The 27,061-nt window shown below is 53.4% G+C and overlaps 1 protein-coding gene across 1 annotated transcript; it reads right to left on the reverse strand.

The window, feature by feature from the left end:
* On the reverse strand, positions 1 to 26,915 carry TOP3A (DNA topoisomerase III alpha). The gene is made up of 19 exons (XM_079905731.1): positions 26,646 to 26,915; positions 19,544 to 19,603; positions 18,586 to 18,659; positions 17,578 to 17,653; positions 16,732 to 16,840; positions 15,468 to 15,611; positions 15,185 to 15,355; positions 14,866 to 14,966; positions 13,186 to 13,260; positions 11,866 to 11,948; positions 10,722 to 10,929; positions 9,221 to 9,406; positions 8,968 to 9,097; positions 6,509 to 6,622; positions 6,248 to 6,413; positions 5,457 to 5,600; positions 4,693 to 4,815; positions 3,146 to 3,834; positions 1 to 2,125 (listed from the first exon to the last, which is right to left on the reverse strand). Exons 1-19 carry the CDS (start codon positions 26,823 to 26,825, stop codon positions 1,947 to 1,949), a joined length of 3,012 nt encoding a protein of 1,003 aa, XP_079761857.1. The 5' UTR covers positions 26,826 to 26,915; the 3' UTR covers positions 1 to 1,946.
* Positions 26,916 to 27,061: the final 146 nt, after the last annotated feature.

The following is a 27,061-nucleotide window of genomic DNA, read 5'->3' on the forward strand; positions in this document are numbered from 1 at the left end:
TCCCACCCGGCAGCTCTGGTCCTCGTGTGCACAGGAGCACCCTGCGGAAAGACTAAAATCCACAGATGCGTTCAGCATCGTTCGACTCAACAACAAAAGCACAAACACTGAAAAATGGGCAAAGGACTTGAAAAGGCATTTCTGCGAAGATACGTGAAAGGCCACGTGAGCACTGAAAGGATGCTCGACTTCAGTGGTCATTAGGAAGATGCAAGTCAGAGCCACGAGACACCACCTCAGGCCCACGAGGATGGCCACAATTAAAAGAAAAAAAGGGGGGGGGCTTCCCTGGTGGTGCAGTGGTTGAGAATCTGCCTGCTAACGCAGGGGACACAGGTTCGAGCCCTGGTCTGGGAAGATCCCACATGCCGCGGAGCAACTAAGCCCGTGCGCCACAACTACTGAGCCTGCGCTCTGGAGCCCGCGAGTTACAACTACTGGAACCCGCACACCTAGAGTCCGTGCTCTGCAACAAGAGAAGCCACCACGAAGAGCAGCCCGCGCACCGCAACAAAGAGTAGCCCCCGCTCACCACAGCTAGAAAAAGCCCGCGCGCAGGAACAAAGACCCAACGCAGCCAAAAATAAAATAAACAAATTTATAAAAAAAAAAAGGAAAAGGGGGAAATAAGCACTAGCAAGGATGCGGAGAAATAGGAACCCTCGTACGTTGCTGGTGAGAATGTAAAATGGTGCAGCTGTTGTGGTTCTTCAAAAAATTAAACATAGAATTTCACGACCCAGCAACTCCACTCCTAGGTGTAGATCTGAAAAGAATATAGAACAGGCGTTCAAATACTTGTACGTGAAGGTTTACAGCCACACTGCTCACAATGGGGCCCATGCACACAGCGGACTAGTTCAGCTGTAAAAAGGCACAGAACACCGACACGCAACCACAGGGGCGACCCTGGAAGACACGCCACTCAGAGAAAAGCAGACACACGGCCCATGTGCTGCACGGTTCCATCTATGTGAAATGTCCGGCACACGTAAAACCACAAAGTAGACTGGGCTGCGGGGCCGACCCACCCACTGTCCGGATGCTCCACGGGCGACTGCGGGCATCCCGCCCCCCAGCCAGGGCACAAGGACTGGTCTGAGTGAAGGGTTTGGGGCTGGGAGTCCCAAGACCTGAGGACAGTTCATTTCTCCACTAGCAGGGTGACGCTGGCAGCCTGTCCTCCAGCTCGCTGTCTAAACCACGGAGTGAAGCCGACCTGCTTCTGCTCGGCTCCCAAGGCTCTCGGGAGGCGGGCGAGGCGCACAGAGACCTCTGCAGGGTGTGGAGACGGGAAGCGTCGGAGTCTTGCACCGGCGGCTCTTCTCTGCCCCAGAGGACAGCGGTGCGGCCGGGGGAGGCCACTGGGGCCAGAGGATGGCAAGAGGACCCAGGCACTGCCCGGGGTCCTGCAAGTGCCCGTCACTCCTGCCAACTCTCACCAGACGCTACACCATCACCCGCCAGGGTCAAGGGGTAGAATCCTTTATTGAGGCACATGAGCTGTGGGGCGTCCTGGCCACAGCAGCTTCGAGATAAAGAGGGATAACCCTTCTGTAGACACAACTTCTGAACAGGGGATCCCTGCCATCCTACCCGTTCTCAGGACGTCTGTGGAGGGAGGCCCCTCAAGGGCCGGGCTGATTCCCGCTAGGGCGCCGACAGCACGGCCCCTGTGGATCGCAGGGGGCAGCCTCCATGGCGTCTCAGCTGTGGCCATGGCCGTTCCTGAGCCCCAGACACAGGGCCGCTGTCCACCAGGCGTGGCCTTCTTGAGAGAGCGGTCTGGACCCGGACTCCTTAGAACACAGGTCACACTCCAAGAGCAGCCACTTTCCTCAAAGCCGCCCTGGCAGCGCAGGGCCACCTGGCCCTGGAGAAACGGCTCGTTTCCCGAGACAAAAGCAGCAGGTGGAGGCAGTGGCCCCCTTGGCCCTACCCTGCCCTCATCTGTTCTGAGGACAGAAGGGACGGGTGTGTCCAGGCTGGTGGCAAAGGCTGCACTTCCGGGGTTTCTTGTCCGCGGACCTGGCGTCCGAGGAACCAGCCCGGGCCCTTTTGCTTCTGGCCTCCGGCTCCCGGCTTCCTCCTCTGGCTCCTGCCCAGGGGGGGCCTCCAAAGGTCCCTGCGGGGAGAGCGAGGGGAGAAATGAGTGTGGACGGCAGAGCCCCAGCCCTGGTAGGGGACCCGTGTCACCTACACGCAGAAGCAGGGACCAAGCAAGCAGCCCCCTGAGCGCGTGCAGAGCCCGAGCTCTGGGCCCTTCCAGTCCTCCAAGAGCCTCACAGTACTGGCCGCCCCATCACCCAGGACAAATGACCAGGCAGCCCAGAGACCAGACACCACCTCCGCCCACCGGGAGCCCTTGTGCGTCTGCCGTGAGCGCCGAAGGACAACATCCCGCACGGCACTAGCGTCTCCAGCCTCCGCCTGCCCCAAGCCTCTGGGTTCTCCCTGTGTGTGCAGACCTGCCGCACGTGTGCTAGAGTCACAGTTTCAGACTAACAGACCCTAGAAGGGTGGGCAGGTGCCCGTCTTACGGAGGAAACAGGCTGAGAAGCCGCACCAAGTGGTTCAAGGTCACACAGGTGGGCCCCAAGAGAAAGCTCCCGCCAGGCTCCCTCACGCGTGACCAGGCTTCCGCGTGTCCTGGAGGGGCCAGGTGCCTTCAGGTGCGTCATTCACCTTGACCCAGCGTCCAGCAGCGGTCCTCCCCACACCCATCCGTGGGGCGCCAACCCAAGCTGTGTAACCCAGGGCAGGAACCAGGTATCAGGGCCAGGGCCTCCGTCTTACAGGATGAGGCTCCGATACAGAGCCCTCCAGGTTTACAAAGGCGGGAGGAGCGCAGGGCTACGGGAGCAGGCGGACCCAGGAGCCAGGCCTGGGCCGTGTCGCTGTGTGACCCCGACAGGTCCCGCCACCCGTCTGGGCCTCGCCCTCCTCTCCTGTGAGTCGCAATCACAACCGCCACCCGATGAAGGTGAGAGAAGACACACAGATACAACGGCGTGGCGCCCGGCACACAGCAAGCTGCCCGTGACCTTGCAGGAGGCGTGACTGAGCGGGGAGGGGGAGCAAGGCAACCCGTGCCCCCACCCCACCACCCCTGCCCTCCTCGGGCAGGCCCTGTGTGCCCCCTCACCTGGGGCCACGTTCTCGTCCACCCACTGGAAAAAGCCGCACTGCTGCTCCCGGGGCTTGGCGCACGTGTGGAACTGGCGCCCCTTGTTGGGCCCGTCCTTCTGCACAGTGCGCGTGACAGCGGGCTGGCTGCAGAGGCAGCGTGCGCCGCCGCCACCATCGCCGGGGCTTCCGGGCCCGCCCAGGGGCTTCCCTGAGCCCGGCGGGCGTCCCAGTGAGCCGCCCGGGGGTCTGGGCACCTCGGAGGGAGGCCCCCCTGCTTCTGGGTGGCCGCTGTCGGCCCACAGGAAGAAGCTGCAGCCGCCGCCGCTGCACTTGTAGAACTGGCGGCCCTGGTTGGGCCCCTCCTTCCGGACGGTGAGCAGCAGGGCCTCCCGGCCACAGTTGCAGGTCACCGAGTTGCCTTCGCCCTCGGCGGCGGGCAGGGGCGCAGTCCTGGCCAGAGCATTCGAGGGCCTGATGGCAGGAGGCTGGGGGTGGCCGTGCTGGCTGCTGCCCATTCTGTCCAGGGGCTGGCTGGCCTGCAGGTGGCCGGAGGGCTGGCTGACCGGCTGGCCAGCTCGGGTGGGCCCCCGTGAAAACCTGAGGTCCAAGATCTCCCTCAGGGTCTCGTCACAGCCACCAACGCAGCCGACAAATTCCAGTGGCATGGTTGGGGGAAGGCTGCCTCGCTTAAACTTGAACTTCAACCTAGTGAGGCCAGAAGATGAGAAAACACGTTAACTACCGGGTGCGAGTCTTCTTGGTCCACACAGGGCTGTGCCCACCCCACCTAGGAAAGCCACGCAAGGCGCAGCCAGCCCGGCCCCTGCGGTCGCACAGGAGCGCAGAGCAGGAGGGAGATGAGCTCTAAGGCCCATCACCCGCCAGAACCCAGGAGCCTCTGGAAGGTGCACCTCCCTGTGCCCCAGTTCAGCGTGGTCCAGGGCCTCTCAACGTGACGGCACACTACTTGGTAGCGGCACTAGGACGCACGCGGGCTTTGCTCTCATTCTCCTGTGTGCATGCATTAGGGTTTTCCAGAAGCTCCGAAATGCACAGTAAACTCAGCAGACTGACTGCAGATGGAGAGCTGAGAATCCTACCGTCTCCTGTTAAACCAGACCGTTAAATTGGCAAAAATGGAAAACAATGCAAGCTTCCTCTCGTTTTTTTCTTTTTTGAAAATAAGTACACTTTATTCTAAAAACATGTTCACTTATGTTAGAATGCATTTGTTACAAACACGTTAATAAACATTTTAAACGATGCCTCCACTTTAGCTGAAAACGTGGTAGAATCGTTATAAATATTAACTCACAACAGAAGCTCTCTGGGTTCCTCCGTGATTTCTGAGAGTTGAAGGGGTCCCATGACCAAAGGTCTGGGGACCAGCCCTAGGCGCGGGCCTGGGGCTTTCTGGAGGAGACCACCTTCCTCAGCCTCCGCGTCAGCCCACGGTAGGAGAGGCGGGGAAAGGTTGGGCTCCTCCAGGAGGTGCCAAGGAATGAGGGCCCCCAGGGATGGCACCCTGTGCCCATCCTGCAGGTGCCTCAGCCCCCAGCTCACCTGTAAACGGGGTGTGGCTGACACACTGGACACACGCTCCCGTCCCTGCTGGCCTCCAGCACACTGTCCGGGAACCACACGGCCGAGCGACATTCCGGGAACCCCGTGCAGCTGAGGTAGAACCTGGGGAGTGAGGGCCGGGGTCACGCAAGAGCTGCCGGAGACAGCTCCAGCTGATGACATGGGACACTCATGGTTCTGGAAGACACGGTGGTCACTGACACTGAGTGACAAGAAAACCAGCCTGCATTTACGTCCCTGAAATCCCCACAGTCACACTGCTGACGCCTCTTCCTGCTTAAAAACAGCCAAGCCGCTGCCAGCGCCCAGACCACGGCAGGGCCCCGCTGGCCCCTGGGTGCTCCCTGAGCCCGCCTAGGCCTCCGGCAGCCCGGACACCTGCCCAGGCTGCACATGCTGCAGAGAATCCGATCCTCCCCCTCCCTGCAGCTTTGTGAGGAGGAAAACAGGCTCAGTGGGTCAGCAACCAGTGGGGTCCGCATCGCCGTCCACACACAGGGCGAGCGCCATCCATCCCCAGGGGACAAGCCCCGCCCTCACCAGCCCCCCACCCGCCCATTCCCACAGGGCCTCACACCCCCAGGGCCACCATTCCAGCCCCAACGCCCAGTCCAGGGGCTGGTGAAGCAGGCCTGCATCTAAATAGCAACGTGGGAACAAAAGGATGGGCCCTGCACAGCCTCCGGTGCTGGGCTGCAGGGGTGGGGCGGGGCGGGGCGGGGAAGGCACAGCTGGGCACTGACCCGCCGCTCTTCCTGGTCTTGAGGACCATGTCCTTGCCGCACTGTGGGCACTTCCTGACGGGCTCTGGCACAGCTGGGAAGATGGCTTCTTGCTGGGCCAGCTCCACCCCTGCCCCAAAGTACTGCGACAAGGCCTCGTCCAACCTGAAGAACCAGCAGAGCATTTACCGCGTGAGCACGCACGACCCGGGGAGCCGGCCAGTCAGCCGGAGGCCTGAGGTGGAGCACCGGGAACAGGGCGCCGTGCTGGCCAAGCGGCCGGCTCCTCCAACCCGCGGCTCCCAGGAGGGATCCAGCCGCAGGCAGGCGCTTCTGCCTCGCCACTAGCCCCACAGCAAGCAAACAAGACGGCCCGGCCGCGCACACACCCGAGTGTGGGTCTGGCATCAAGTTTAAACTAGCGCATGCATTTCTTTTCAAAGTTGGTACGGGGTTAGGAAATGTGTTACTTCTAACAGAATACACACATGCTACTTATTACAGCCACCTCCCAGTGCCCTAGAGAACAGGGGGGTGCACACCAGCACCCGGTGAACCCACCCACGAGGCTGTGCTGCCTGCTAGCTCAGGACAGGATGGAAAGGGCGTTTCCAAAGCCAACAGCCCAGAGAAACTGGACCAGGTCTTTCTGGTTACGGTCTCCAGACTGGCAAGGCTCTGCAGCAGGAACCAGCCAAACCCGGGAGGAAAGCCTGGAGGGGCCGTGGCCACCGGCGAGGGTGAGCTGCCTGGCGGGAACAGTCGTCACCGGGGCTGAGCGGGCTTGCACAGGAGAGCAGGCCCGTACTCACCTCTGGGCTTTGGCCATGGCTTCGATGAAGACCTGCTTGTACTTCTGCACCTGCTGCTGCAGGACCACGAGCTTGTCCTTCTTCCCCTCGCAGATGAGCTTCAGGTCAGCCTCCAGCTCGGCCCGCAGGTCAGGCTTGGACATCTCGTAGCCCATGGAGTCATAGCCTGTGAACAAGGGCAGTATCGTGTGGCTCGGACACACCCGCGGAGCTTCAGTGACACCCCGCCCTCTGCCCAAGCTCGAGTCCCCGGCTCCTCACCTTCCACAAGCCCCATGCCCAGGTGCCCGGGGAGAAAGCGCTTGTCTGGCGTGAGCCCGACGTACATTCGGGTCTTGATGGTCTCGATGTGCTCCGCGTGCGTCGCGTCGGTACCTGCAGGCCACCCTTGTCACTCAGACTAACCCACGCCCCAACCCCGCGCAGCCCCCCTCCTCTGCCTGGACTTCCTGTTGCAGGTGACACACCTCCACTCAGAGCCGGCCACGTGGAAACCACAACAGCAGCCTCCTCTCCCCCACGTCCACACACTCCAGCTGTCAAGCCCAGCTTGGAAATCCCTTCTGTAAGCCCCCCTGCCCCCCGCCACGTGTCAGGGCCCACATCACTCGTCCACATCATTACAACGTCCCTGGTCTCCTGGCTGCTGGTCTCTTCCTTCACCCAGCCCACTCTTTATGCCACAACCAAGGGGATCTTCTGAAATGTAGCTCTGCCACCAACGAAATGCAAATCAAAACCACAAAGAAATACCACTCCACTCTTACTGGGACAGGTACAACCCAAAAGACAGAGAGCGGCAAATGCGGGTGAAACCCCCGACTCTTGCGTGGATTGTAAGACGGTGCAGCCGCCGTGGAAGAGTCTGGAGGCTCCTCATAGCGTTAAACACAGAGTCACCATGTGACCCCTCAATTCTGCAACAGGGATGTCCCAAGAGAACTGAAATCATGTCCACACAAGAACCTCTACACAAATATTCATAGCAGCACTATGCACAGTAACAAAAAACTAGAAACAACCCAAATGTCCACAAGTTGATGAATGGACAAACGAAATGTGGTCCATCCACACGACGGAAGAGGTTTGGTGGTGAAAAGGAGTGAAGCACTGAGACACGCTACCTGGACGAGCCCGCAGAGCAGGCAACGTGGGACGCCAGGTGCAGAAGGCCACACACTATGTCGTTCATTGATCAGAAATGTCTAGGACAGGCACATCCACTGAGGCAGAAAGATGAGGGCTGGGGGGCTGCAGGGGAGGGGGACAGCTAACGGGCATGGGGCTTCTGAGGTGACGAAAATGCTCTGAAGTGGACTGTGGCCATGGCTGCACAATTCCATGAATCTACTGAACACTGGACTGTACCTCTGAGCTCAGTAGAGTGGACGGTGTGTGAATTATGTCTCAATAAAGCTGTTACCACTGCTTCAATGTAGGTCTGTGAGCTCCTTTCTTAGAAATCTCAGGCGGCTCTCTGCTGACCTCGGGCACATCCGACCCCTGAGCCCGGTGTCCAGGCCCCGCAGAGTCGGGCTCAAATCATCTTTCCGGCCTTGCCTTCCAGAACCTCCCCCCACAGCATGTGCCTGCTGGTCCCCGCGTCCTTCCTCAGGCCCTGCCTTCATTCAGCGTGAGTTCTCACCACGAGGTTCTGAGGTCCCTGCAGAACCTCTCCCGATGCATCTAATGTTTTGGTTGGGTTTGTTTCTCCTGCTGGATGAGCCCTTGAAGGGAAGGACCAGGCCTCATTACTGTGTCCCCAGGGTCTAGACCAAGATCAGCTCTTGTGGACCAAAGTTTTTATAAACAAATTATGCTGGGTGAACTACCTCTACTTGTACCTAAACCCACAGGCTTTCTGGGTAGCACAGTGATGGCCAGTGGGCTCCAGGCAGGGGCACAAAACTCACTCTGCAGTGAGGCGGCTGTGCCTGGGGGCCGCCCCTCCACATGCGCCCCCTGCCCTGTGGTGCTGGCCCTTCTGGACTCAGCTGCCAGAGGTAGTCCTTGAGATTGCAGAGCAGTGGTGAAAACTGAGGGGGGAAGCAGATCAGTCACAAGGGACCCACCTGCATAACTTGGGCCACGGGACTTATTGGGAAAAACAGTTCTGGCCCAGTTTTTTTTTTTAATCCAACTTCTGATTCTTAAACAATTATGGGAAATGCTTTAACAGAAGCTGAGCAAACGGCCACCCATGGCAAAGGGCGGGTGGCAGACTCAGACTCTGAAGGGCCCAGCACGTGCCAAGCAGGTGAGCGAAGCCAAGTGTGAGCGACAGAAAACAGCCACCACTCAAGGCTGCCAGACCTCCTGATGCTTCAAAAGAGTGTTTACGTGAATCCTGGCAGTTTAAATGTTAGCACCTTGTTAAGAATACAACAAAAACAACAAATTCCTGTGTGGGCCAAAAATACCAGTCAGTGTGCCCCAGGTGAGACTCCCAAGTAATGGGAAACACTATGTCCCTATGCGGGTGGTGCAGGGCAGTGGTTAAGGGCACCGACTGCAGACTTATCTGGACCCAGGTGTTCACAGCTCACACACTTTGTGACCTGAGACAAGTTCTTAACTGCTCTTAAGCTTCCCTTTAGCTACAAAGTGGGGAGGAGAACACAGCCCCCTCGTTAGACCTGTCGTGAAGATCAGAGGAGAACTGGGCCCCACACCCATGAGAGGGCAAGAGCCGCTGGTTACCATGATGACAAGCTACTTACCGATGCCGTGCTTCTCCATGAGGGCGATAAGGTCGGCCTCAGTGAGCAGCTGGGGTGGACTGGTCTCCCCGTCCACCATCTCCACGGTGCTGGGCTGAAAGCAGGAGCCTCGACTGTAGACAGGGAGGGTCTACATAGGGCAGCAGATGTGGTGGTCAGACCCCTGCCCGGCGCCCAGGCACAGACCACGCTCTGTTCTGTCACGTGGTGCGGGGGCCGGGAGCACGACGGTCCCCCCTACCCGCTGTGTCACCTTTTCACTCCAGCGATCGTAGGGATACACGTCCAGATAGTTTCGGGCCAGGATTACGAGGCCGTGGGCCACGAAGCGCTCCTGTGCGATGTCAATCTCCACGGTGGTCTCCTGGCCCTGGGCATCCTGGGAGCAGCAGGCCAGGAAGTGGCGGACGATGAGCTCGTACAGTCGCTGCTCGTCCCCCTGTGGGGAGAAGAGGAGCCCTAGTCCCTCTAGACGCTGCGAGCAGTTCAGTCTGGCTGGTGCTAGCTTCCAGCCCAAAGCTCCACACACCAGAGTGCAGCTCCTGCAGCCCCGTGCCCAAGTGCAGTGTAGGCAGATCCCTCGCTGCTTGTGGGTTTAGGCCAATAAACTTCACAAGTGGAGTCCCCTTGCCATCAAGACTGGAAAGCAACTCCTCTGATGTAAACCCAGTCTGAGCAGAAACCAAAGCGAAAGCACCCAGTTTCCAAGAGGCCCAGTATGTGTAGGACACACAGACTGAAGATGCACCGGCAGCCTCAGGCCTGTCACAGGGCTCGTGGTCATCCTCCACCCTTTCGGGAACAAGGACATAGTGAAGCCCCTCTATCAGAAGCCTGTAAGACGATCATACTGATATCCGAAAGTTCTCCTTCTGAGAATGTCTTCAAAGGAAATGTGACATCCACATAAATATCTATTATGCAAACGTTAACTGCAGTAGATCATCCTTTACAAACAGATCTGGCAAAATACAGTACCTCTATGCAATCATCATATACCATACGTTAAAATATTTTAGCCTGTGGGGAAATATTCATGATATAAAACAGAAAACATTAGTTTACAAAGCTGTTTAAGGTTATAATTTAGTTGTAAGAATTATATACACACAAAGGATAAAAACGTGGTTCTCAGGAAATGGTGAGGTTACAGGCAATTTTTTACTTCCTTATAATCTTTTTTATTTTGTGAATTCTCTAAAATAAACATGTACGGCTTTCAGAATCAGAAAGAACGTGTGTTATTAAAGGAAGAACAAAACAGTAAGCCTGCAGCCGCCAAGCAGGCCTCAGCAGCCGTGGCCCCTGGAGCGTGTGCCTGGCTGAGAGCACGGCCGGCCCGTGTTACAGGCTCCAGGTGCTGGGTGAGAAAGCCCCCAGCCTGGAGTGCGGCCGGAGGGTGGCGGTGAAGTTTCGGGAAGGTGACGGAAACCGGCCCAGTCTTGGGAGGAGAAGAGTGGGGGCCGAGCACGGGCTCAGGGAAGGGGCCACCTGGTTTGTGGTGAGGGTCAGGGCAGCAGCAGAGGGAGGGGACGGAGTGCAGGGGAGGGCTAGATGGAGCAGAACCCCCTTGGGGGTCTCTCGGGAAGCCAGGCAGACTGTGGGAGGAGGATGTTGACACGACCTCTTTTCTGAGATGGAAATTTCGAACCCATTTAGCTCCGGAAGACAGAGCCCGCAGAGTAGATTCAAACCCCAGCCCTGACCCCTGACCTCCCTGCGGGTTCTGCGGCAGCAGAGCCAGGGAAACCAACCTGCAGGCTGTCCGTGTACTTGGTGGGGTGGATGGGAGGGTGAGCTTGGTCAGACTTGTTCCCGTTGCGTGGAGTGGGGCCGCCCCGCTCTAGAATGCTCTGGGCAAAGGGCCCCCAGCGTGGATCGTGGGTCTGTTCCTCCACCAGCGCCGTCAGGTCTAAGTCTTTGGGGAAAATGTTTGTTTCAGTTCGGGGATAGCTGATGTACCTAAACAAAGCCAAACAAACACAACAAGAAATTGCTGAATTGGTCTATAAACGACTAAATCAGCTCGAGAACACTGGTGACACGTGCAACAGCCCGTCTGATCCAGGCAACTACGTTACCCACGCTGGGGAAAGCCCTGAGACGTGACCCCCGCAGTGGGTGAGAAGCAACAGGCGTCCTGCTGGGTCACTCCCGGAGGTCGGGGACAGATGCAAGGGCACACCTGCTCCAGCCCAGCCCTCCTGCCCCCGGGGCACTTGGGACACTTTCCCACCTCCCCAGCATGGGTGGACAGAATGATCCCAGGACAAGCCCTGCGGTCCTGACCCGGGCGGCCCATGCTCCGTGGCTCGTCTTAAAGAAGAGAAAGAACGATGCTGCCCCTGAACTACAAGGTGGACCCTGTGTGCAATTTTAAACATTCCATTAGCCACTTAAACATTGCTGGGACAATTGACATCCTTTTCTCACACGAGCCTTCAAAACGCATTATGTTTACACTCTCAGCACGTCCCAGTTTGGACAACCCAAATTCCACGTGCTCGACAGCCACCTACGGCGAGTGGCTGCCACATGGCTCAGTGTGGCCACACTGTCCCTGGACGGCACTGGGTGCTCGCGACCCCCAAGGCAGGATGGCTTACAGCAGGCACACGAGTCCTAAAGGTGCCGCCCGCCCCTGCCAGGGCCCCGGCGCCCCGCCTGCTGAGAGCTGGAGAGTGGGATTTGAGTTTACTCTGTGGAGTGTTATTTTAGGATTTGAGTGACTTTGAAATGCCTTTTCCATCAGAAAAGAGAAGTCAAAGTCAAAATCCCTCTACTTGAGAGCCGGGGGGTATCTAGACAGTCTGGTTTCCTCAAAAGCTCTATTTCTAAACTATTTCACCCTGATAAAGGTGCATCAAAGTCTCTTCCCAGATGTGGGCGAATATTTACCCTTGAGTGTAGAGCTTTTCAGCAATCCTCATGGTTTCTTTAGCATTTATCCTCAATTTTCGAGAAGCCAGCTTCTCAAGCTCCTGTAAGATGTGTGGACAGGCACAGTGCGTGAGTCACAGGCCCCCAAACGCCCACACGCCTCCTCTTCAGAACTTCCTGGCGTCCCTCCAGCTGCTCTCACATGTCTGCGTGAAAGGCTGTGCTGCGGAAAGGTTTCCGGGACTGCTGGGCAGAGCCAGGCCCCAGCCCAGGGGTTCCCAGACTCCAATGTGCAGAAGCCAGAACCACCTGGGATGCGAGCAGGCTCCTGGGCCTGAGCACTAGGGATTCTCAGAGAGGAGGGCCAGCACAGAGGCTGGGAATCTGCGCTTTTAACAAGCGTCTAAAGTATCGATTCTAATGCCAGCAGTCTGAGACCCGCACTTTGGGGACACCATCTGAACCCCGGGGACATCCCCTGGGTGATGAACGCCATTCTTCCAAGCCTCGTGGGGGACCACCAGATGTCCCTTCCCCTTGGCGACCCTCCGACAATGCTGCTGGCTACACGTGAAAGCGTATTAACCAGTGAGGGATGAAACACTCATGCCTACAGTACACAATCAATCCGTAACCCCCTCCCATCGTCCCTCACCACGCGCGTGCACACGCATGCACACACACACACACACACACACACACACACACACACGCCCACCCCGCAATAAAGGGTGCACTGCCCACCAGTCCCTGCACGTTCTGCATGTTCAACCTTCAGAGGCAACCCTGACAGTAATTACACCCTGAACTTTCCTACAGAGTGGTGACTGGGAAGGGACACCCTAATGTGGTTTTATTCAGACTTGTGTCCTGTTGGGTGGTTCTTCTTGGGATCTAAAAGATCTCAGAAGCCCTGTTCTAGGGTAGGCTAATAAAGTAGATATTTAAAATGATGTTTACATACATTATGCAAAAACATTAAAGAAAATGTTTGGGTGGAAAACACTAACTATTCCAGTAATGCTGTAAAAAATAAGGACACCGAAAATAAAGGAAGACACCAAAATTACATCAGCAATTACCTAAAGACGGAGAGGTGATGGGTGATTTCTATTCCTTGTTTCCAAAACCCCACATAGAGCAGTTATATCGCGTTTACTAGCTGATGTAAGAGGTCAGGCAGGCCTGCGCTCTGGGGCTTCTACTTCTAAGAGCATTCCTGTGCGGCACTGGGAAGAGGTGCTTCCGGCCACTGGGCCCCACCCTCTGCAGCAGAAGCCCCACCCCAGCCGCAGAAGTCGGAGCTCCTCAGGGCTGGCACAGACCCCGAGAACATACCACAGTGTCCAAAGCTTGAGGCCTCCACTTGCTTTTTGCCTTGGACCTGACCTCCACCACGGTCGCCCTGGGATCCTAGAAAGCCAGGAAAAGCAGAGGCCACTTAAACCTGCTGGAGCATCCTCCCAGCTTTCCTTGGCCGCCCCCGGCACTGCCCACAGCGGCCCTGCTCCCCACCTCAAGACGTGAGCTTGCAGCCCACAGTGTGCTGGACACCAGCACCTGCTTCTCACTCAAAGTAAGGCTCTGAGGGGCAAGTTCACAAGCCCCAAGGCGTCCACTCCAGAGCCTCGGCATCTCCTTAGTTTCCTGTCTACGCATGCACAGTGCTACTGCTTTCGGTTTTTTTTTAATTCACGACAATACAGAGCTGGAAATAGGAGAAGTTACATAATACAAACCGGAGAACTCTAATCTTAAGACCAACCTCACATTTTTAAGGGAATGCAAAAGGATAAAGAACTCAGCTTAAGTGATTTGTTCATGAGGGTATTTACAAATCAAAAGCCAAATTTCTCTCTGCAAATAGACTGCGGACCAGGTGCTCTTGGACAAGGAGCTCCAAGCACCCCACCTGCCATGTTTCCCTGCACCACATCCTGGTAAAGCAGAAAACGGGCAAGTCTTTTTATTCAACAGACAAACGTGCAGACTGTGTAACCTTGAGGGCCAAAGGGGAGAGCAGCGGACAGGTGGGGCGACCCGAGAGGCAGCGTGGTCTGCAGGAGCTGTCCGAGCTCGGGCCCCACTAGCTCGAGTGTGTCTGCACAGTTACTCAACTTTCTCCAGCTTCCCCGCCTGCGGCATGGGTTGGCATTACCACCCCCAGAGGCACCACCAGGACCGAACAAATAACACGTAACATACAGCGCGTCTGGCCTGTAGCAGGTGCGCAAGTTATTACTCCCCGATACCAAGTCAGTACTAAACCTGCCGGGGGCCAGAGCCAAGAGGCATCCCTGACTCACTAAACCTAGAGGCCTCTGAGTATTATTCAGGTACCACCGCGTGCAGCCCCTGGCTTAAAACAGGCCATCGTGTGCTGAGCGACGGGAAGCCGCACCACAGAGCGGACGTCTGAGGGTGGACCAGACGCTGACTGGCCTGCGGCCTGAGCAGGTCTCGATCCTCCCACGGCCATCGCTGCTGACCACTCCCACCTTCACTCGGCGGTCACCATGGGATGCCTTTCTCGAGTCCCAGCCCTAGAGCAGTCCCTCCCCGCCCCTGGCCCTTCTCCGTTCCTTTACCCTACTTTCCTGTCCTGTCGTTATCGCTGTATGACATTCACTCATCTGTGCCTTTCACGTCTCTGGATTTCATCATCTGACCAGTGGAAGGCGCTGGGCCAGACGCCATCTAGCTCCACCCAGCTCTAGGATTCGGGTTTGGACTGGCCCAGCTGGTCCTTATCAGTCTCTGGTGTCAGTGTACTGCTTCACGAGGGATTTTAACTATGTGTTTCTTAGCATTTCTGGTTTCACCTAAAAGTTCTACAGGTCTTTCCTTCCACATTTCTAGTGCTGTTTTCATGGGGTTCTAGTCTTACTGGCACCCAGAAAGTGATGTCCTGGATGCAGACTGAAAGCTACAGTCTGGTGGGAAATGGGGCAGAGAGGGAGAGGCCTGGGAAATCACAGGATGGGTTTCCAAGATCATCACCTTCAGAGCCCTTCTCACCTCCATGCACAGCTGATAGAGGACGAGACAAGCCGTGTGGTTGAAGAGCCGATGCCTTTTCCAGCTGAACTCCACTGCGCCATCCCTGTGGTCGTGAGTCACTGTGGGGGGCACACAGGAAGGCCGTGACCCGGAGAGGACAAGGTCCATCACGGTGAAAGCCAAGAGCCATGAGACAGAGGAGACCACCTCGGACACTTGAGGTGGGTCCTGAACACAGTGCCGAGGGGGTCAAGGGCAGCGAGATGCAAACCACAGCCTGAATTAGCACCCAGGACTCCCCACGTGCCCTCAGCTTCTGCACCCCGAGCGGCCTCACCTCTGATTCTGTGGAAGGTTTCTGGCACAAACGCCTGAATGGCTTTGAACCTCTCCACCACGAACCCCAGGGTGGGGAACTGGCAGCTGCCATAACTGATCAGCTGCTCCGCCAACACCTCAGGGAAGATCTTCTGCAGCCGCAGGGTCTGGAACCTGGTGAAGGCAGCCCCTGAGGAGAGAGGACGGAGGGAAGGAAGGAGAGGCCGTGCACTGCGAGGTCACAGCCAGCTGCCACCGTCTGAGCCCGAGCCCTGCCCCCTGCCCACCACCCCACCCCTCACCGATCCGCAGGTCCAGCTCCTGCCTCACGTCCACGGCGTCGCTCACTCTGCGGTCGGGCTCCAACAGGTTTTCACAGGCCGCCTGGACAGCGCGGGCGGTGATCTCGGAGAAACGGGCTCGCAGCACGTGCAGGCTGGGCTTCACTGCGGAACAGACAAGGGCACCGGGGCAGGTCCCCCGTGAACGGAGGGTAAACCAGTTCATGAAGCTGCGAGGCAGCCAGTTTGACTGGTTCAGTTAAATCAGAGACATGCTGCCTAAGAGGGAAGCCTCACTGTAACCAGGCTGAGAGGTGTCAGAAACAGCAGCGAGTGCATCTCAGCCATTAGCTAAACCCTCTCCGTGAGCCTTTCTAGGTGTCAATCTCGTGCTCTCCTGGGCCTTTAGGGAAAAGGGAGATGTTAATTAAAAGGTCCTGGGGGAAGTTCATGTCCTGTTATGGATATAACACAGGACATGCACCCTGTCCCTGAGAGTGAATACTGAATATATTTAATCCTAGGAGTCGGTATAGTTTGAAACACAAGAGCATTTAGGGAGGAGAGCAGCCCCCCACTCTCTGAAGCCCGAGAATGGCCTGCTTGTCACTTCCTCTAAGTTACCTGAAATCATTAAGCTTACTTCAACAGTTATTAATGTTCAGGCATTGTACAAGGAATATAGACAATTAAAAAACAAAACCAGAAAGAACATTCTAGAACTATTCTTTGTACTTTACATACAGTGTATACATTCTTTGTGAATATTTAAGTTTTTAATTAATTAATTAATTAATTTTGGCCGTGTTGGGTCTTCGTTGCTGCGCACGGGCTTTCTCTAGTTCCGGCGAGCAGGGACTACTCCTCGTTGTGATGCAGCTTCTCGTTACGGTGGCTTCTCTTGTTGTGGAGCACGGGCTCTAGGGCACGTGGGTTTCAGTAGTTGCGGCACACGGGCTCAGTAGTTGTGGCTCGCGGGCTCTAGAGCACAGGCTCAGTAGTTGTGGTGCACGGGCTTACCTGCTCCGCGGCATGTGGGATCTTCCAGGACCAGGGCTCGAACCCGTCTCCCCTGCGTTGGCAGGCGGATCCTTAACTACTGTGCCACCAGGGAAGCCCGTGAATATTTAATTTTTAAAAACAGAATATCAAGTCTCTGCTCTCAAGGATCTGGCAATCAACTGGGACCAAACACACAACAAGCCTTGGGCTACAGCCGGTGAGCCGGGCAGAGGGACTCAGGACAGGGTGCCACCCCTGCCGCGGCCCCAGAGCAGACACTCACCAGCCTTGCACACGTGGATGATCTCAAACCCGATGTTTTCACCTTCTCTGTCACAGTCGGTCCAGATCACCAGCACCTGGCACTGCCGAGCCTCTCGTTCCAGAGTTTTCTGAAGCACCCGGTGGGGAAAGAGTGGTGAGAGCGTGATCTGCAGAGCATCGCACGACAGCTCCGCACTGGATCTGCCCCAGCATTAATGAGGTTCTTGGAGAACGCCAGCTTGGTGAGGAGACACGGAGAAAACTGTCCCCGCCGTGCGTGGTAAGGATGGCAAGGTCACTAGTACCGCCCCCCACCTTAGACCCACCCGCCCACCCATGAGCTTCTAGAAGACAGGGGTTTATTATGACGACACCATCTTGACGAGCCCTGAAACTCGGCTCTAACACACCAACAGCTCTAGGGGTTCTGATCATGTCCTCAATTAAAAAAAAAAAAAATCACCCCCTAATCGAGCTTCATCCCAAAAAGCGCTCCTAGTCAGCAGTGAACCAAGGACAGGCGCCCTAACTGCCCGAGACACCGCAGCTCAGCGCCAGATGGCCTCTTGCAGATCGCAGTCTCTTCCCTCCGACAGGGGGCGGGAGGGGAGCTGACACTGATGACGCAACCACACTCACTCCCAGGGTTTAGTCAAGCAGCCGCTCCTCGTGAAAAGGCTCACTCGGTCCCTCAGCCGCTTAGCTGAAACGGCCTCATTTATGTAACGGGCGGGAATAATTTTTTTAAATCGTGGTACTTAGTTTAGTGGAAAACCTATCCTTCAATTTTAGTGCAGTCAAAATACAGAAACCACTTGGTTTCATTAGGTGGTGGTTGTTCAATATGTCTTCCAAAAGATCCTACCTTGATGTCTAAAAAATTCTCTGGGCAGTACTTTTCAATTTCTGCTTCAAAGAGGACAAGAGGATTGCAGCTCTGCCTGGAAAAGAAATGAAAACACATGAAATCCTAGCTCAGCACACAATGGGAGAAGGTTGCCCCAGGGCCCTCATGGGTGCATCCCCACCAGACAGAGTCCCCTGTGGAATGCCAGAGGATTACAGGCAAGGCGTTACCCTCTGGGCAACGCACTCCCCGTGACGATTAACAGGAGCTAAGAAGAAATTCTGGAACTTTTGTACGCATCTGCGATAGGGTGACTGCAATCCAATGCCTGCATGCAAAGGGTCTGGGCAGGGAGTTCCCTGGAGGTCCTGTGGTTAGGACTCGGCGCTTCCACTGCGGCGCCTGGATTCAATCCTTGGCTGGTCGGGGAACTAAGACCCCCCAAGCCGTGCAGCATGGCCAAAAAAAAAAAAGGTCTGAGTGTTTTGGGGGAACGCACCTGAAAGTGGCTGTTTATTCTAAGCATATGGTAAAAAGTCACAGCGAACCAGTTAATCCTAGGTCACTGCTACGGTATCTATGGTTTGTGTTCCCTGCAAATTCACATGCTGGAATCCCGACACCAATGTGACGGTGTCAGAAGGTGGGGCCTTTGGCCGGTGATCAGGTCGTGAGTGTGGGCTTTCATGAAGGGGACTCGCGGTCTTATGAGAGACCCCGGCCGGCTCTCTAGACTCTCCACTATGTGAGGACACAGTGAGAGGTCAGCAGGCCACAGCCTGGAAAAGGCCCTCGAGGCACCATGCAGGCACTCCGACCTCCTACCTCCATAACTGGAAGAAACACATTTCTGTCCTTCATAAGCCACCCAGTGTGTGTATTTTGTTACAGTAGCCCAATGGATTCAGTCGTCTTACTGCTGTAAGTAACAAAGTAACACCGACATGCCTCACACTGCCTGTGATATTTCACAACTTACTGTCATAATCAGAACGCTCCCCCCCCCGCCCCCGGAATCGTACTGACCACTTGCGAAACTGCATCTGGAAATCATGAGCCAGCAAGTGTCCCGAGACTGAAGTCATTATCATGGTGACGTTCTGAATGATAACAAAATTCAAGTTAGTCTTTTAGCAATTAGATTTTCCCAAATCATTCAAATAGAAGAGGGGACCTTCTATCAAAGGGAAAAGAAAATAGTCATCAGGGGGTGGGGGGAAGGGAGGATGAACAGGCAGAGCACAGAGGATTTTTAGGGCAGTGAAAATGCTCTGTATGATATTATAATAATAGGTACACGTCATCCAAACCCACAGAATGCACACGATCGGAGTGAACCCCAATGTCAAATGTGGGCTCTGGGTGACAGTGGTGTCGTGTAGGTCCATCAGTTGTAATGAATGTGCCGTCTGGTGGGGGCTGATGATGACATGCAGCTGTGCATGCGTCGGGGCAGGGAGTATGTGGGAAATCTCTGTATTTCCTTCCTCTCAATTCTGCTGTGAAGCTACAACTGCTCTAAAAAGAAGTCTATTAAAACACACACACCCCAAAACCAGGTGACTGGGAAGAAACAAACAAACATACCTCTTCAAAGCCAAAACTATAGCGATACAATCATCATTCTAATTCTGGTACCGTGATGCCTTTGAAATTTAAACTATTGTATATTAGCTTCTTTTTTGTTATAAAGAGTTAAGATTGGGACCATATTTTATAAAAAAGAGGCTTCCAACGATCACCTGTCACCAGTGATCTTTAGGTCATAACAATAGTTTTTCTTAAAAGACAGTGACATATTCTACAAAGGCCAGGCTAATTCTCCTTGATTAAATAATTCTAAAATACAAGCAATTCAGAGAGGGCTTGTCGTAAACAGCTGCTCTTTTTAGCCAAAACTAAAAACCCAAAGAACGTACACCAGAATGGCGCATGGATCTGAAAGCATCCTTCAACCACAGCATAGAAGTATTACAGCACCTACCTGGCCACGCAGACGATAATCAAATTCATAGATCTTGTTGAATCTGGAAAGTCCTTCTCTCTACAAAACAAAAAGAAAATCTATAAATTACAAAAAAGACAAATGATTCCTCACATAAAGATCAAGCAAATCCCTGATAAGTGGGAATATTAAAAATGCAACAGTACCTCCTATAGATTAAAACAAGGTGAAATCACTAAGACCGTTTGTGAAGGGGCCCCTCCGAACTCAGTTACAAGCATGTACTTGCTCAAGTCCACAGAGCTTTCATGCTGCAAGGTGACCTGAGATCAGCTAACACCACTTAACATCTTTCTAGAGCTGAGAATGGACTTGTCCAGGATCACATGACTATTACTCCAGAGAGAGGATTAGGACACATGTCTCTTGACGGTTTTGTCCGTTCTCCACACACACCTCTCTACTTCCTGGCCATACAATTGCGCCAATAAACTGGTGTCCACAGGCAAGTTTTCACCTTCTGAACCTCAATTTATTCTGAGTAAAGTTACCTGTGAGGTCCCTCTGGCTCTGAAATCCAGTAACGCTATGAGCCGCAGTCAGGCCTGGGAACCAGCCCACACAGCTCCTCCTCAGCTGCACTTATGTGTGAACGAAACCCTCTCAGAGAAGATCCCACCTTCTACAAAGGTGTTAAAAGTAGCTATGCATGTGCGTTTCACACCAACGCTGCACAGAAGACAAGACACAGGCAGAGTGGGACTGGGGGAACCTCCAAGCGCCAAGAAGGATCGTGTCGAGAACATCCTCACACAATTTTTCTGTGTCGAACACTGAATGAGGCTCTTTTCGAGGCACAATGGCAAATTTAAAGACGGAATTTATCTTAAGAGTTCACTCGTCTAGTGTTGCCAAGAAAGGAAACTCCCCTCTACAAACTCCAGTTGCTAGTTAAGCCCTTTTAGTACCAGAGAAAAGAAATCGTTGCATCACTGGGGTTTCTACCTCTTTTTAAGAAAGCACTGAAGCTTCCCAGACAAGCTCTTACATGGACCCTGATATGTAACAAGGTCCAAGTATTCTGGCTGCAACAAGGCTGAGCTCTGCTAATAGCGTAGCCCCAGTCCGGCCCCAGGTGGCTCCTGAGGTGCACGTCCGTGGTCTCCTGGGTCTCCCGGGAACAGTCTGGAAACCACTGTTCTAATCCTCTCCTAGTGGATGACCTGTCCAACAGCATGTGTGCGACCTGGGGCCAGGGCTCTCCCAGGCAGCCTCCTCCACCAATGGATGGTCCTGAGGAAGTAAAATGTTTTTCCTGGCATTTCCAACTTGCCTCCCCGCAGTTCCCAGCTGAGGACAGTACTCAATTACGTATGATTCCACCACTTGGGTGAGGTGCTCAGGGGAATGGGTTGCTCCCAAATTACAGCAGCGTTTTGGAGCCTAGCGAAAGAAGAAAACCTAGTAGACAGACCAAGAATGTGGCTTCTGTGATCTCTTTGCAGCGCCATCCACGCCATTAAAACTAAAGAAAAAAAAACAAACTCCCCCAAACCCCAGAGCAGTCCCATCTTCTCTAAGTGCTCTGTAGGAACTGATCACATTGCTGCCACTGAATCTACTGGATTCTTTTTTAAGATTTCTCCTCCTGAATATAGAGCCCTCAAAGATCTATAAGTTACTAACAGTGGTCACTGTGGACAGTGGGGCTGGTTTACTTGATACACATTTGTATCCTCTCAACTATCTGAAGTAGTTACTAGCGTTTGAGCACTACTTTTAAAGAAAGAAGAGAGAGATTCTATCTTACGTCAATATTTTGGTGAATTTCTCTCAAATGTATACATATTTGTGTATATGTTTGAAAGTCTTTTCCATAACAGGTGTCTAACTATCTATCATAAGAAAGTACAATTTATTTTGCTACCCGCTGCCATGACCAGTCCTCGTTACTTCCATTCTTTGCTATTACAAAGCTGCAACGACTATCATCTGATTCTGAGCTCTGCGTGCAGATGTCTTAGCTCCTCCACAGAATTTAAGTCCCTTAAAGGCAGGGATTGCTTCATTCGAGGCAAGCCCTGTGTGAGGGATAAATAAATGAACAGACCCGTCACTGTCTTAGGGAGCGACACGCCATGGGAGAGAGGGATGAGCAGCAAGAGAACTCGACCCGTGATGATGGCCAGCATCAAGAGTGATGAGAAGGGCTTCCCTGGTGGCGCAGTGGTTGAGAGGTTGCCTGCCGATGCAGGGGACGCGGGTTCGTGCCCCGGTCCGGGAAGATCCCACATGCCGCGGAGCGGCTGGGCCCGTGAGCCATGGCCGCTGAGCCTGCGTGTCAGGAGCCTCTGCTCCGCAAAGGGAGAGGCCACAACAGTGAGAGGCCCGCGTACTGCAAAAAAAAAAAAAAAAAAAAAAAAAAAAAAAAAAAGAGTGATGCGAACGCATCCGGAAACAGAGAAGGAAATGGATGGCGAGGACGTTGAGGAAAGAGTTCACAAAATAGGTTCATTTAAGTTGTCCTTTATTTTTTATTTTAAAAGGTGAAGAGTTCATCAGGAGAAAAGAGGGAAAATGTCATTTCAGGAAGAAGGACCAAAACGTGTGAAAGCACGGTGAACTTTTACCTTTTACATCCTGACTGCTTTCATCATTCCCTTCCTCTCCGTTCCCTCTGCTCCCACCCAGTGCTCCTGGGTCCCTAGGGTTCAGGCCTCTTGCCCCCCACATGGAGAACCCCAACAGCTGCCTCCCAGACTCTAGCCTTCCTTTCTTCGAGTTCTCTGTGGCCACAATGACTTTATAAAACACAAGTATGATCCACTTAAAACCTACACTGCTCATCTCAACTGATGCAGAAAAAGCATTTGATAAAAATTCAACAGCCTTGGGCTTCCCTGGTGGTGCAGTTGTTGACAGTCCGCCTGCCGATGCAGGGGACATGGGTTCGTGCCCCGGTCCGGGAAGATCGCACATACCATGCAGTGGCTGGGCCCGTGAGCCATGGCCGCTGAGTCTGCACATCTGGAGCCTGTGCTCCGGAAGGGAGAGGCCACAACAGTGAGAGGCCCGCCTACCGCAAAAAAAAAAAAAAAAAAAAAAAAAAAAAAAAATTCAACAGCCTTCACCATAAAGTGAAGTGTGGCATTTACAAAAAACCCACAGCTAACATCACACTCAATGCTGAAAGACTGAAAGCTTTTCCACTAAAATCAGGAACAAAACAGAATGTCTATTTTCGCCATTGCTATCCAAGATTACTACAAGTTTTAACCAGAGCAATTGGGCAAGAAAAAGAAAGAAAAGACATTCAAGTCAGAAAGGAAGAAGTAAAACTGTCTATTCACAGTCAACATGATCTTATAGATAACATCCTAAAGAAGCCACAATGAAACTATTAGTGCTAATAAACAAAGTCAGCAAAGTCGCAGGATCCAAGATCAACACACAAAACCCAACAGTAACGAACAACCTGAACAGCAAATTAAACAATTCCATTTATAACAGCATCCAAGAGCACAATGAAAACTGTAACACACTGTTGAAGGAAATTAAAGAAGACATACTCAGCCATAGAAAGAATGAAATCATGCCATCTGTAGCTACACGGATGGACCTAGAGGTTATCATACTAAGCGAAGTAAGTCAGAAAGAGAAAGAGAAATACCATATGATATCATTTATATGTGGAACCCAAAATATGACACAAATGAACTTATCTATGAAACAGAAACAGACTCACAGACACAGAGAACAGATTTGTGGTTGCCAAGAGGAAGGGCGGTGGGGGAGGGATGGCCTGGGAGTTTGGAATTAGCAAACTATTTTATATAGGATGGATAAACAACAAGGTCCTACCGTATAGCACAGGGAACTATAGTCAACATCCTGTGATAAACCATAACAGAAAAGAATATGAAAGAGAATGTACATACATCTATAACTGGGTCCCTCTGCTGTACAATACAGATTAACACACATTGTAAGTCAACTATACTTCAATAAAATACATTGAAAAATTAAAGACATAAATAAATGGAAAGACAATCTGTGTTCATAGATTGGAAGACTTAATATTAAGACAGCAAATTCATATGGAATTGCAAGGGGCCCCGAGTAGCCAAAAAATTTTGAAAGAGAAGAACAAAGTAGGAGGACTGCCACTGCTCAATTTCACAACTTACTACCAAGCTACAGGAAATCTAAACAGTGTAGTACTGGCATAAGCAAAGACATACAGAAGAATGGGACAGAACTGACAGTACAGAAATAAACCCAAATATCTCTGGTCAACTGTTTTTGGACAAGGATGCCAAGGCCATTCTACGGGAAACAAACAGTGCTGAGAAAAACTGGCTATTCATATGTAAAAGGATGAGGCTGGAGTTTTACTTTATACCACATAGAAAAATTAACTCAAAATGGATCAATGACCCAAATACAACAGTTTAAACTCTTAGAAGAAAACACAGGGGCAAATCTTCATGACCTTCAGTTTGGCAATGGCTTCTTAGATATGACAGTGAAAGTATAATCAACAAAACAAGGAAAAACAGATAAACTGGACTTCATTAACATTAAAAACTTAGGTGCATCTGAGAACACTATCAATAAAGTGAGAAGACAATCCACAGAATGAGAACATCTGCAAATCATATATCTAACAAGGACCTAGTATCCTGAATATATAAAGAACTCTCGGGCTTCCCTGGTGGCGCAGTGGTTGAGAGTCCGCCTGCCGATGCAGGGGACGCGGGTTTGTGCCCCGGTCCCAGAGGATCCCACATGCCGTGAAGTGGCTGCGCCCGTGGGCCATGGCCGCTGGGCCTGCGCGTCTAGAGCCTGTGCTCCGCAACGGGAAAGGCCGCAGGGGTGAGGAGCCCGCGTACCACAAAAAAAAAAAAGAACTCTCATAGCTCAACTACAAAAAGACAATTCAAAAATGGGCAAAAGACATGAATAGACATTTCTCCAAAGAAGGAGACACAATGGCCAACAAGCACATGAAAAGAGGCTCAGCATCATCAGTCATTTGGGAAACGCAAACTGAAACCACAACAAGATATTTCACACCCACCAGGACGGTGATAATTAAAAAAAGAAAAGAAAAAGAACAAGTGTTGACAGAATGTGGAGAAACTGGAACACTGACGGTAAGAATGTAAAATGTTTCGGCCACTGTGGAAAACAGTTTGGCATTTCCTCAAAAAGTTAAACATAGAGTTAACTTATGACCCAGCAATTCCACTCCTAGGCATTTTACACCAAAGAACTAAAAACAGGTATTCAAGTAAAAACTTGTACATGAACGTCTATAGTAGCTCTATTCACAAGAGCCAAAAGGTGGAACCAGTCCAAATGCTCACCAACTGAAGAAAAGATAAACCAAACGTGATCTATCTATATGATAGGATATTATTCAGCCGTAAAATGGAATGTAGTACTAACATACTACAACATGAACGGATCTCAAAAATGCTAAGTGAAAGAAGCCTGACACAAAAGGCCACGTATTGTATTAATCTTTTTGTGTGAAATATCCAGAACAGACACAAATCTTTGAGGACACAAAGCAGCTTAGTGACTGCCAGCGGCTTGGAGAAGTGGGGAATGAGGAGTGACTACTTCATGGCTACGGGGTTTCCTCCTGGTGTGATAAAAACTGGAACTAAACAGAGGTGACGGATGCACAACATTGGGAAAGTACTAAACGCTGCCGAACTGTATACTTCAAAACAGTTGAGGGGCTTCCCTGGTGGCGCAGTGGTTGAGAATCTGCCTGCTAATGCAGGGGACACGGGTTCGAGCCCTGGTCCGGGAAGATCCCACATGCCGTGGAGCAACTAGGCCCGTGAGCCACAACTACTGAGCCTGCACGTCTGGAGCCTGTGCTCTGCAACAAGAGAGAAAGCCCTCGCACTGAAACCAAGACCCAACACAGCAAAAATAAATTAACAAACTCCTACCCCCAACATCTTCAAAAAAAAAGTTGACACTCACGTGTAAAACACGTGGCTCTCTACTCCTCTCACAGTGTGCCTTCAACTGCCATGCTTGCCGTGCCCACTGGCTCCTTCCCCTACCATGCCAACTCCCAGCTTTTGAACTTGCCAAGCTGTTTCAAGCCACTGGGTTGTTCTTTGAACATGGCGTTTCCAGTGCCTGGTAAAACTTTCAAGACTGAGCTCAAATGTTCATCCAACAAATATGGATTGAGGGCTTCCTGTATTCCAGACACGTGTTAGGTACCAGGGATACAGCATCAACAGCACATTATCGAACTGTAACTGGGAGGTGCCTTCCAAGTAGGACAGGATGAGCTTATCACACAGCACCCTGACCCAGCTGGGGGAGAGGGATGTGAGGAAAAGCTTCCCTGAAAAAGAGATACTCAAACAGAGCCCGAAGGATACACAAGTTAGCTCTGTGTAGACGGGCCCGTCTCAAGCAGCCTGGAGCCCTAGAAATGGGCACAGCCTGGGGCTGGTCACCAGGACACTCAGCTCCGGAAAAGAGGTGACGCTGTCAGCTAGCACCCGCACAACCTCGGCTCCTGTTCCCACCATCCACCGCGGGAAGCAGAGACCTGAGGACCCTGTGATGTGAAAGAAAAAAGAGCAGGGAACGTCCACCCATGCTCTGGGAAATCTCCAGAAAACCGTTTCAGGATCCACTTTTGTAATTGAGAGTGTCCTGACAGCTCTTGAGGCCTCGTGTCACCTCCTTCCCAGACCCTTTCTCACCGTTCCTCTCCTTTGGGCCTTCCGTATTCAGAACACACCTGATCCCCAACTCGCCTGACTCTCGGAATTTGTTAGTAGCAACGGAACAGGGGCTCGGGCGGGTCGCCCTGTCGGATGCACCTAGACTGTAGGGTCGGGCGTGCAGCGGGGGACCCCGCAGGCTCGAAAGCAAGTCGGGGGAGTGTGGCCTGCGGTTCCGAGTCTCAGGCCCGCTTGGCATCCGCCGCCGTGCAAGGCGGACCCAAGGTCTCCAAGCAAACGAGAAACACGTTAACTCCGTTTCTAAACGCCCGTCGGTCGCAAGAGGCGCCCGGAGGCCCCGGCCCAACGGCTAGGACCCCCAGTGGGAGCAGCGGCCGCTCGTCCCCGTTCCGCCCGCCCAGCGGTCTCCTCACCCGCCGCATGCGGCCTCCGGACAACAGGTCCGCGATGCCCTTGGCCGCGTCGTTCTTCTCGGCCACGCAGAGGATCTTCCGCACGCCTCGCAGGGCCACCTCCATGTCGGCGAGGGTCAGCGCCCGGCTCCCAGGCCGCGGCAGCCAGGTGAGCGCGCGGCGGACGACAGGGAAGATCATTCCCAGGCCCCGCGAATCTGCAGTGCCACCCCAGGCACCCGGAGCCTCCCGCTAACCCGCAGTCCCTTGCGCAGCCCGCTTCCGCCCGCCTTCCCGCCGCTTCCGTCGGCGTGAGGGGCACAGCCCCGCGAACTACAACTCCCACGCTGCACGGCGCGGCCACCTCACTCCCCTCCCTTCCCGCTCAGCTCTCGGGAGACGCCGCTCTCCGGATCGGAAGTTGACGCGAACGCTTC

The sequence above is a fragment of the Stenella coeruleoalba genome (assembly GCF_951394435.1).
Source record: "Stenella coeruleoalba genome assembly, chromosome: 19".
In the NCBI taxonomy this organism is placed as follows: Eukaryota; Metazoa; Chordata; class Mammalia; order Artiodactyla; family Delphinidae; genus Stenella; species Stenella coeruleoalba.

Excerpts from the sequence above, each read along its gene's own strand:
- TOP3A (XM_079905731.1), bottom strand. The coding sequence starts at position 26,825 with ATGATCTTCCCTGTCGTCCGCCGCGCGCTCACCTGGCTGCCGCGGCCT. Across the intron at positions 14,967-15,184 it reads AACCTTCCACAGAATCAGAG|TGACTCACGACCACAGGGAT; the intron begins GTGAGGCCGCTC and ends TGCCCCCCACAG. Across the intron at positions 6,414-6,508 it reads GGGCATGGGGCTTGTGGAAG|GCTATGACTCCATGGGCTAC; the intron begins GTGAGGAGCCGG and ends CCTTGTTCACAG.